This window comes from Argiope bruennichi, chromosome 6 (genome assembly GCF_947563725.1).
Source record: "Argiope bruennichi chromosome 6, qqArgBrue1.1, whole genome shotgun sequence".
NCBI lineage: Eukaryota > Metazoa > Arthropoda > Arachnida > Araneae > Araneidae > Argiope > Argiope bruennichi.
This window is the reverse complement of record NC_079156.1, coordinates 39,348,753-39,361,541: the sequence shown is the minus strand read 5'-3', so window position 1 is coordinate 39,361,541 and position 12,789 is coordinate 39,348,753. Positions and strand designations below refer to the sequence as shown.

General features: G+C 28.9%; 1 protein-coding gene across 1 annotated transcript in view; it reads right to left on the bottom strand.

The window, feature by feature from the left end:
• The window catches only part of LOC129971721 (degenerin deg-1-like), a 35,598-nt gene extending 23,011 nt beyond the window's left edge, over positions 1-12,587 (bottom strand). Inside the window, exons 1-5 of the mRNA XM_056085697.1 lie at positions 12,316-12,587; positions 10,170-10,302; positions 7,517-7,656; positions 2,983-3,107; positions 1,770-1,930 (exon numbers count right to left, since the gene is read on the bottom strand). Of these exons, the coding sequence (XP_055941672.1) occupies positions 1,770-1,930; positions 2,983-3,107; positions 7,517-7,656; positions 10,170-10,302; positions 12,316-12,587 (831 nt within the window). The remainder of the gene's footprint in view (positions 1-1,769; positions 1,931-2,982; positions 3,108-7,516; positions 7,657-10,169; positions 10,303-12,315) is intronic.
• Between the last annotated feature and the right edge of the window lie 202 nt (positions 12,588-12,789).

Genomic DNA, 12,789 nt, shown 5'->3' with positions numbered 1-12,789 from the left:
ATGCCCTACACAAGGTCCACAATTTATTTGCGGAGGGTGAGAGTATACCCTTTATAGGAGAATATGTGAGAAAGTTTTGGTCGCCAAGCATCACAACAATAAATTGTATAAAAATGCTAAATTAACATCAAAAGTTAAAATTTTGCAGCACTTCTACGCCAACGCCATATAAGACGTTCTATGCCCTACACAAGGTCCACAATTTATTTGCGGAGGGTGAAAGTATACCCTTTATAGGAGAATATGTGAGAAAGTTTTGGTCGCCAAGCATCACAACAATAAATTGTATAAAAATACTAAATTAACATCAAAAGTTAATATTTTGTAGCTATTCTACGCCAACGCCATATAAGACGTTCTATGCTTTACACAAGGTCCACAATTTTTTTGCGGAGGGTGTGAATATACCCTTTATTGGAGAATATGCGAGAAAGTTTTGGTCGCCAAGCATCACAAGAATAAATTGTATAAAAATACTAAATTAACACCAAAAGTTAATACTTTGTAGCAATTCTACGCCAATGCCTTACAAGACGTTCTATGCCTTACACAAGGTCCACATTTTTTTTTTTTTTTTTTTTTTTTTGTGGAGGTGGGAATATAACTTTTATTTGAGAATACGCGAGAAAGTTTGAAGGAGACCACTCTCGCTGGTTTGCAAAGGGTAAAATAATAGATCAATGACATTTATATATGTTTTTACAATCAATAAAGAACTTAAACAGAAAAATACTTGTCAAAAAAACAGTTTTTTTTTTATTTTATTTCTAACTAATATACATCCCTATTGTTATAAAATATATCAATAATCTTTGAAATATTACAAAACAATTTCCTTAGATCAATGCTAATAAAATTAATGGAATAAAATATAAAAACTGAGATATTTCATAACTTTTTTAAAAAAATTAAAAAGTTATACCATTTTTTGTAATCTACTAAACAATTTCCCAAAATTATGCGTGGAAAAACGTTCACGTTGCCACAAGTTAATTTAAAATTTTCTGTATTTTCACTACATTTTGCGCTTTATCTCTGAATGCGAATATTAAAATTTTATTCATTTTCTAAACACGCAAAGATTTCTTTTAATGATTTTCTTTTGAAATAGGTTAACAGATCTTTTTTCATCATTTGTTTTGAGAACATAAAAGAAAAATGTCTATTGTAAATGGTTTATGTAAAAGACACTATTTAAAAATGTTACCTGGAAATGTCTATGTAAAAGAAGTGAAATGTCTATTATAACATTCGATAAATAACGCCACAAATTGGTTTAACCCTTTAAAGGACCATTTTTTTCTAGTCGTATTATGTTAAAATATTTTTAGGCTTGAAATTAGAATAAGAAAATGGATTCATTTAGCCTATTAGATAAATTCAATTTGATTAATTAATTAATTTGGTTAATTAATAATTAAGTGACAAACCAAGACACATCATTTTGAGTGAGATAAAGAACTGAAGCATCTAAGTTTCTGTCTTTGTAAAAAAATTTGTCAGAACTTATGCCAACCTACATAATTTCATACAAAGATTGATAAATTGGTGGGAAGCATACTTCCCACGGCCTTAGAAAGGGTTAAATCGACAATTTTAAAAAAGAACATATTTCAAAAAAAAATTTAATTGAAAATTGCAGATTTTCTGTCATACAAACCTCCTCCCTTTAATGAAATAAGAAATATTGTAATGTAACAATAGAAAAAGGTGAACCTTAACCGCACGGCGGGTTAAAAGAGATTATTAGAAATTTTGCGTTCTCTTACCTTTGTCAAGCGGAACAGATTGGTATGTCCTTTTTTTAAACTGTGACCATAATCATAAGGATTCAAGATGTTCTTTGAGTGATGAATCGAGAGTTGGAACTCTGCTTCTTTTATTTTCAAATTGTATTCGGTTGGAACGGAATCCAGTACTAGGATTTCGGCTGTAAAAATGAGGAGAAAATATCCTTTAGTATAGAAATAATATGAAATTATAACACACATCTTTTAGTTAAGAAGTAATATAAACATCGTATAACACAGAAATAATAGAAGAATCCTTTATTTATAGAGATAATATACATTATTAGTGTAAGATGTTATATGGTATCTTTTACAATGCTGTTTAGTTTGGTTTTATAACACAAGGACCCGATTTGGTCATTTTGCACCATACATTTGTTAGATATGGTCTTCGTGTTAAAAGCTAAAGCATATTTTAAAAAATACAATTAAATCTGATATAAAATTTGAATATCTGTTAAAAAGTCAAAAATATTTGAATGAGTGTTATTACCTAAAATGTCACTTAAATTAAAAACATTCGAGCTGAAATTATCTTGTCGTAGGGTACTTGGCATTCATACAGAATATGCTTAACCTTTAAAACACAATTACATTTATTACAAAGTGGTTCATGATTAGAGTGCAAAATATGTTTTCGGGTCAAATAGGAGAGGAGTATTCGAAGTCTCGTGATAATGACATCTTTCTTTCTGGTTAAAGTTTTACTTTTGAAACTTTTGACAGGTGGTTCTATTTGAAATAGTTTGTTCGTAAATAGCTTTTCCTACATAAATTGCCGAAATTTGTTTTGGATTATTTTTATTGCTTGTAATGCATCGTGCAATGGAACAAAAAACTTTTTTTCATCAAGCTTGAGCTTTTTTGCTTCCTTGTCAGCTTTTTCATTCCCCCCATTTCCAACATGTCCAGGAATCCAACAGAATTTAATTGCGAAATTATTTTCGAGGGAATTATATATTTGCAAGCTATCTAGAACTAAGAGATGACTTTCCGATGACACATTCTTAAGATGCTATTCGATATTCTGAATATCTTATAATATCATGAATATATTATACTGAATATTGAGGGATATATTTTGCTAATAAGGTAAGCATCATTAACATGGAAAGAATATTAACAACCTTTAGTGAAGGAAAAATATAAAAATCGTTTAGCATAATTAACTATAATTTTAAATAGAACTTACTTGTTTGCGTTGACACTTCTTCTTCTTCTCCATCTGGGAGGCCAATGAGGGTGTGCAGGGTGTAACAGGCGTATAGGACTTTGTGGTCTTCTTTGGGGCAGCGAATATTTTGGTAATAATTAAGTCTAGAAATGCATGGGAAAATAATTATGAGTTCACACTCTCACTCTATATATAAAGTATATCCCAAAATTAAAGCCAAATTGGAATTTACCACCATTTTTGCAGTAAAGTATTGGCAACCCTATTAAAAAAACCATTTGACATCTGATAGTTTAGAGTTAGTAAAAATGGAGTGTTACACATAAAACAACGCGTTAATGCAAGATTTGAATTAAATAAAAAACACATTTTTTTCCTCTTTAAATTGTTATATTTTTATTGAATCGTAAAGTACACAGGATAAGGTTATGTATGGAATAACACATAGGGAAAATGGCCCCCATGGCTATGCTAGCAGATACACACTCTTTTGTCGAAATTTTCCGTTACCATTTTGCATAAATGTAGCTGAATTCGTTGATGCAGCGTTGAATTTCCTCTTTCAATGTACGTGTGCTTGTTGGCATAAACCTTTGACTTTAAATAATCCCATAAAAAGAAATACAATGGTGTTAAATCACACGATCTAGGGGGCCAATTCTCAAATTTTGAAGTGTGGTTGCCAGACTTTCATTAATTTTAAAATATTGTTCAACAATTAAAACTCGTTGCTCTATCGTGTAACGCTCCAGTTTTACTAACCCTAAACTATCAGCTGTCAAATGGATTTTAATAGGGTTGCTGACCCTTTACTGCTCAAATGGTGGCAAATTCAAATTTTGCATTAATTTTGGGACACTCTTTACTTATATAATATATGCAATAATTTCAATTTATCAGCATTCTGAAAATTAATTATTTTCTAATCACTTGAATTCAAACTTCAGCTTAACTTTCGAGCTTGGCGGAGTGGCTTTCCCGCGATTCTCAAATTCTATTTTCTATAACTTTAAATGTTTAATGTGAAACTGCAATATTGAGATAAAATAAAGCATTTGAAATAAATGATTGCTGAGTTAAATTTTAGTAAATTCTATTTCTAAAGATATAGAAAATCTAAAGGTTTTCTTGCTGTCTCTTTTACTGATTTCTGCATTGCTGTAATGAGAGCGTCTCTCCTTGGTCATCGATTTAACAAAAAAAAAAAAAAAATGCACCATGACTTTTTAACCAAGATTTTTAAGCTCCATTTATACATAATGTGGTACAAGATGTTTGGTGGCGATTTGTGACGGTTTGGATGTGTGTGTGTGTGTGTGTGTGTGTGTGTGTGTGTGTGTGTGTGTGTGTGTGCGTGCGTGAAGGTTGTAAATATAAATAAATATCTCATAATATGTTAGGCAAGTAAAATTTGATTGAAATTAACCCTCTCACTGCCAGCGAAATGAATAAACGCTTAATTTTACAGTAGTTTCTTACGAGATATCTCATAAATGGCAGTGAATGGATTAAACCCAGTAACCATTTTCGGTTAATCAACTGTCTCTCTAAGGCTGCTAATTTGATAAATATGAATCCGACTTTTTACCAGAATGATTGGCGGACAGAATTACTTCCCTTTCATATGGAAAGAAGTCGGTCGAAAATAGAGGAGATCCTGTGCATTTAATTTTACCGTCATTATTAAAGTAATTATATCAGTATAATAAACTTACCTAAGCAAAAGACACCATTGATAAATACCCTTGTAATAATAAACTCTCTCTCTCTCTCTCTCTCTCTCTCTCTCTCTCTCTCTCTCTCTCTCTCTCTCTCTCTCTCTCTCTCTCTCTCTCTCTCTCTCTCTCTCTCTCTCTCTCTCTCTCTCTCTGTGTGTGTGTGTGTGTGTGTGTGTGTGTCTGTGTGTGTGTGTGTGTGTGTGAGTTCTAATGGTAGCATATGCCACTTTTATTGTGTTAACCATTTCACTACCGATCTACCCAACCGGTCCTGTACATTTTACACTGGAAAGCCGACTTTTGTTTCCAATGAATGGCGAGAATAGTGATGATTTGTTTTACATCATATACCCCTCGTTTGAAACAGAAACTGGCCTGGTAGGATAGAGTGTACCAGGCCGGTTGGGCAGATTCAGTAGTGAAAGGGTTAATCGTTGTTCACCTAATTATTTGTACTCTTATAGTTAGTTCTCTATGCACAGTTAACTTCGATGACATTGAATAAAATTCAAACAATTGCATTTCTATTTTTTTAATAACTTAAGACGCATATAAACATGTATTACGTCATTCAAACAATTGCATTTCTATTTTTTTAATAACTTAAGACGCATATAAACAAGTATTACTTCATTCAAACAATTGCATTTCTATTTTTTTAATAACTTAAAACGCATATAAACATGTATTACGTCATTCAAACAATCGCATTTCTGTGTTCAATAACTTAAGACGCATATAAACATGTATTACGTCATTCAAACAATTGCATTTCTATTTTTTTAATAACTTAAGACGCATATAAACATGTATTACGTCATTCAAACAATTGCATTTCTATTTTTTTAATAACTTAAGACGCATATAAACAAGTATTACTTCATTCAAACAATTGCATTTCTATTTTTTTAATAACTTAAGACGCATATAAACATGTATTACGTCATTCAAACAATTGCATTTCTATTTCTTTAATAACTTAAGACGCATATAAACATGTATTACGTCATTCAAACAATTGCATTTCTATTTCTTTAATAACTTAAGACGCATATAAACATGTATTACGTCATTCAAACAATTGCATTTCTATTTCTTTAATAACTTAAGACGCATATAAACATGTATTACGTCATTCAAACAATTGCATTTCTATTTCTTTAATAACTTAAGACGCATATAAACATGTATTACGTCATTCAAACAATTGCATTTCTATTTTTTTAATAACTTAAGACGCATATAAACATGTATTACGTCATTCAAACAATTGCATTTCTATTTTTTTAATAACTTAAGACGCATATAAACATGTATTACGTCATTCAAACAATTGCATTTCTATTTTTTTAATAACTTAAGACGCATATAAACATGTATTACGTCATTCAAACAATTGCATTTCTATTTTTTCAATAACTTAAGACGCATATAAACATGTATTACGTCATTCAAACAATTGCATTTCTATTTTTTTAATAACTTAAGACGCATATAAACATGTATTACGTCATTCAAACAATTGCATTTCTATTTTTTTAATAACTTAAGACGCATATAAACATGTATTACGTCATTCAAACAATTGCATTTCTATTTTTTTAATAACTTAAGACGCATATAAACAAGTATTACTTCATTCAAACAATTGCATTTCTATTTTTTTAATAACTTAAAACGCATATAAACATGTATTACGTCATTCAAACAATTGCATTTCTATTTCTTTAATAACTTAAGACGCATATAAACAAGTATTACTTCATTCAAACAATTGCATTTCTATTTTTTTAATAACTTAAAACGCATATAAACATGTATTACGTCATTCAAACAATTGCATTTCTATTTCTTTAATAACTTAAGACGCATATAAACAAGTATTACTTCATTCAAACAATTGCATTTCTATTTTTTTAATAACTTAAGACGCATATAAACATGTATTACGTCATTCAAACAATTGCATTTCTATTTTTTTAATAACTTAAGACGCATATAAACATGTATTACGTCATTCAAACAATTGCATTTCTATTTTTTCAATAACTTAAGACGCATATAAACATGTATTACGTCATTCAAACAATTGCATTTCTATTTTTTTAATAACTTAAGACGCATATAAACATGTATTACGTCATTCAAACAATTGCATTTCTATTTTTTTAATAACTTAAGACGCATATAAACATGTATTACGTCATTCAAACAATTGCATTTCTATTTTTTTAATAACTTAAGACGCATATAAACAAGTATTACTTCATTCAAACAATTGCATTTCTATTTTTTTAATAACTTAAAACGCATATAAACATGTATTACGTCATTCAAACAATTGCATTTCTATTTCTTTAATAACTTAAGACGCATATAAACAAGTATTACTTCATTCAAACAATTGCATTTCTATTTTTTTAATAACTTAAGACGCATATAAACATGTATTACGTCATTCAAACAATTGCATTTCTCTTTCTTTAATAACTTAAGACGCATATAAACATGTATTACGTCATTCAAACAATTGCATTTCTATTTTTTCAATAACTTAAGACGCATATAAACATGTATTACGTCATTCAAACAATCGCATTTCTGTGTTCAATAACTTAAGACGCATATAAACATGTATTACGTCATTGACTGGTTTGCCACTCTGTATACACAATCAACTTCATTTGCCATTGACTGTAATCCAAACAATTGTAAATTTAAGATCATTAAAAACTGTAGTAAAGTATACTACATTAAAAGTATGACTATGTTCAAAATTCATTTCTATTTAAAAAAATTATTATATATCACTAAGAATAGGAAAAAAATATTACTCGCAGTCTTTTTCAACATCAGCAAATTCCTTGAAATCGGTGTAGCACCGAGCAATCAGCTTGTCCAGTGGCATGAGAAAAGGTTTATACTCTTCGTACTCGGAATGAGAGAGCTCGTCCACGACGGGCATATACGGTACCTGTGAAAGTGTATGAATAAAACATTAAAAAATGCAGCCATATACATACATATGTGTGTGTGTAATGAGATCTCTAAATCTAAATTAAATCTTAATTAATTTCCGAATTTTGATCTTACTTTAACCCATATTAACTTCATTTCTAATTGTTCTCTTTTTTTTATCCATTTCCACCTTTTTTATTTAATTAGCGCAATAGAAGCTCTGTAAAATTGCTGAAATCCACTGCAACTTGACTGAGTGAAGGGATAAAAATGTGTTGATCTAAACGCATTCACTTAAAGGATCCCTATAATTCCCTTACATAAATCGACACGTGTAAAAAAACTCCCTATCAGAATCTTAAGTATATATCATGGGGATAAATATTCAGTTCGTTTTTTTCTCTTTTCGCTCTTGTGGCGTTCTGTGTTGACGTGCCTCGTCGCTTCTGCTTGTACATAAATTATGCCTCCCGGGATTGAATAAAGCAAGGTTTAAAATTACAAAAGTGTCTTCTCTAAATATTCTTCGTGTTTCTCGACACTATTTCCCAGGAGATACACCTGATGAGCAGAGTGTTATCTCACATTCACTGGAGTAAAAAAAAAGCATTGAAAGTGTATTAATAACATTAATCATTTTTATTAATGTTTATCATTATCCACAATTGCAAATATTCCATGAGTTGTCACAGTGTTTCACATTGAGGACTCTAATTAGCAGAATATTTTATTACATTCATTGGAATCAAAGCAAGCATTAAAAATGTCTTAACAGTATGCGTGGTTTTATTTTAAAGAATGGAGTTAAAACAAATTTTGAAGCTGAGAAATCGTTGTTATTAATAAAAATATAAAAAAGATGTCTTTAAAAAGTCATCGGAATCTAAAGTTTAATTCGCATGCTAATATCTTTTCGTACTACACTTTTCATACGAATTAGCTCAAAGAAAGGAAACGGCAAATCTTTTACGATAGAATTTACAATTGTCTGAGAAACAAATTTAGTATACTTTCACAAAGCAATAGACACATATGTTAATGTATCAAAAATGGAAATAGATTTTTAGCACAATACAGTTAGGACAGCGAATATGCCTGCGAAAGATTGCATGATTTCTTACTCCATCAAACCCATGTTAAAACAACGAAAACTTCATCACATGCACAGAAAGATTATAATCGACGATGGATAATTTATTCATCTTTTCAATATTTTTTTGACTTCAAATTAACGATGAAAATAAGGCACTATGTACGTCAATAGTAAAAATATCAGGACCACTGAATAAATGACATAAGTTATCTGTTAGGGTAAAATATATATTTATCACCAAACTTCAACGTCAATATCTTATAAAAGTGATAAAACTAATGACAAAATATAATAAATTGCTACAATTGCTCCTAAAAAATTACATAATTCTTACTTATTTTTGTTTACTCAGAATGAATAAATAAAATTACTACTTAATTCCTATAAATATAAAGATTTAATACTTCATCGATTACATATAATATTTCATCGATTTCGTAAAATATTTTTAATAATATTTGAAATATTAAATTTATCGAATTAATATACAATACACCTATAATATTATCTGAATATAGTGTTATTATTATTACAAATTAATTAAATTAATAACATAGCATCTAACAATATGAATATATTACATTATTTTTCCATGATATCGTATAATATATTCACAATATTGTTTAAAATAAATAGTAATATTCTACATTACCTTGTGCTTGTGTGGAATCTATTATTTATAGAAGATTGGTTTATGGATATTTCGAATAAAAAATAATATTTTTGAGCGAATTATAATTATTAATTAATGATCTTTTCAAAGTAATAGCAATTGTCAACATTTTAAAAAAAATTGCTTACTGGAAAAAAATATCGTTTGATTGCTGTTGCTTTAAAAGAAATTATATTTTTACATAGCATTTTTTTTTCTTTTCTTTTCTTTAATGTTCACTAACCATGAATGTTGATATTTTAAATAGGCAACTTTCTCTCTTCCGATTATTTCATGAAATTAATTTTAATATATTTATATAATTAAAAATTATACGCGCTTTTAATATTTTTAATTCTAAATTGTAAAAATTAGAAACAGAATCTAAAAAAAGATTCAAACCTCTAATTCAAAACATCATAACATAATAAAATTTTAGAAATTATCGTCCGTTTATTATTTAGGGAAAAAATTGCGATATGCTTTGTGCGAAACATGCGCACAAATTTAATTTTGTTACAAATCGCATGTATATAAAAAAATAAAAATTATTATTCTAAAATATGTTTATTTTACTTTCCAAAATAGCAGCAGCTGCCAATCATTTTTGAAAAATTTGTTTGCTGGTAAAAATATCGTTTGGTTGTTGTTAATTTCAATATGTTTGCACATTCAGTCTTTTTTTTCATTTTCATTATGCATAAAGGCTTATATTTTAAACAGATTGTTTTTTTAAATTTTATTTATTACTTTCAACGGGAAATACGAATTATCGTTTAGTTACCGTATAATTCTGCAGAACTCCATCGATGCAAAAATTCGGCATACAGTTGCAAAATTCGTTGTCTTCATATGCTGTCACCGGCTTACATCTATGACTGAATTTGGAATCAGCGCATACTTTGCTTGTCATTATTCTAAAAAAACAAACATAAAAAAATGAATTTCATCTTCATAATATTGATCGTATAATTATTCACAAGAAATGAAATCAGCTTATATTCTTTGCAATCAGTAATGGGAGGTTTTTTAAAGTTACATATTTGCATTGCTTTTTTCCTTTTTTTCAGAAAATTTCTCTGTCTTTTAGTACACTAATGAAGCATTTGTTTATTATCATTCATAATTAAAAACTAGGAATTACAAACGATTTAAGTACCAAATAATTCGAGCACTGTATTTCATCGTTAAATATCAAATGTATAAAGCTTTATAATTAAGTGAATTGGAAAAATATTGAAAAAAAATGAAGAATGGGATACTGAGTTTTAGAAAAACAATAAAAAGCTAGAAATGTAATAAATTCTGTCTCAGATTCGAAAAGATTCTACGTTCTGCCTTTTCTAAGATTAATATTTCACTTATTGAAAGAATTGGTATAGGTAATGTGTAAAAAACTTATTAAGATTGGAGTGAAAATCTCAGATTACACAGAAGCACCATCATGATAATCGCACAAGCACCATAAAACTCGACTGTCTTGACAAGTTCGAATAAAACTCGACTGTCTATGTATTTGTTAAAGTAAGTTTTAAGAAATACTGTCTCTATTAGCACAAAATATTTTGCGATATCTGCATGATGTTGTCCGGCATGTTGAATTCAACATCGTCCCTATAAGCACAAAATATTCAATGATGTGAAGATATCGTAACAATGCTTTAGAACATTTTACACTAAAAGAGGTCGCTCATATAAAAAAGTAACCTTTTTCTTGTTGAATCATTAGGATAGAACAAGAAGCTATAATTTAATGAATCGCAAAACTTGCCAAAAGTGCTTCGGAAATGTAACATGTGAGATTACAGTGAGTATTATTTATAGGGGGGGGGGGCGAAAAGATATTCTAGAACATAAATATATTGGACAACATGGTTCATCTAAGATACTTTTGAAAATTGCTATGCATCTCTGAGAATGATTTAAGAGTCTTGAAATACTTTTAAAAAATCATCTTACTGGAAAATTTGAGTAAAAATAAAGTCTTGAATATTTTGATCACACATTTTAACCACTCAATAAAAATCAATGAGTAAAACTCAGTGCAGAAACGTCATTTTACACCATAAAAATATCTCCAAACTTTTTTTAACTGAAGTTATACCGATGATGAAATGCGGTATTTTTCAATTTGATCTTAAACCAATGTAGTTAAATATAAAAAATGAAGTAAAATCATTTACCCCATGCTAATGACAGAAAAAGTGACATCTAAAATTCCTCTATAATGTTGGTACTACCAACAAAGAATTTGTTCCAACTGCACAGTTACTGTTATCTATTTAAATATTTGAAGCATTTGATGGCCAATATTCGTAACATTCTTCCAGTATATCGGGTTGGTGCTTGATAATGCATTCAATCATATTTTGTTTAATGCTCTAAAGATTTTTGAAGGGGAAAAAAAAGTGTATGTTGATTCATCTGCTGTATTCTAATGATTTAGCACCTGGTGATTTTCTTAATCTAAGTTTATGATGAAATAAAAAGAAGTTTTAATGATACTTAGACTACACAAACTGCTTCGATCTATGCCTGGAAATCATTCCAAAAAGTGCAATGGAACAAAAACCATCCAAATAATTATTAATATTTTGTTACAGGTATATCGGAGTCAAAAGGGTTTATTCTCAAAAAAAAAAAAAAAAAAAAATAGAAAACGAATTAATATTTCTTGGGTTTTTTTTTTTTTATTTTACATTCTAAGTCCTGAAAAATCGTTGACACCTTATGTAAAATCTTCATTAAGATGGATTACTTCCTTTAGAGATAGAAGAACATGGGAGATATCACATTAAATTATTCTAAAATAAAATCTCAAACCTATTCTAAATCAAAATCTCTCAGACAATATGGAAAATATACAAATTTTAATTTTATCATATAAGACAATAAATCTTATATGATCAAATACACAGGAAAAAACTCACCCATTGTTGGTGCAAAAGGTGACTGCTGGCATTTCAGCTCTTTTCGGATTTTCCACTTGTATATCTATGACGGTTTTATACTCCCAATACATGTTCATAAAAACCATCGACTGGTAAACGAATCCAATCAGACAGAAAATAAAAACCAGCGCTCTGAGAATCCTCTTTGGTGCATTAGCAGCACTCGCGATTTGTGGTATTCCAGTCAACATAGAATTCTGAAGAACAGATCCTATGTAATTGACGAAATCTTCCCTCTTCCTTTTACCCATCGTTCACGATCTTTTATTTTAGAAAATAAAATTCTTTTTAATCTGTTCTTGTATTTTTTTATATGCTTCTTATATTCTTTTGCTATTATGTTCTTCTATGACAGAATTGCATTCTTCTAGAATTTTGATTATTGTTAGTTTAAAATATTAATTTTTTTGGAAACTATGATCCAAATTATTACTTAAAATATTAATTTAATAA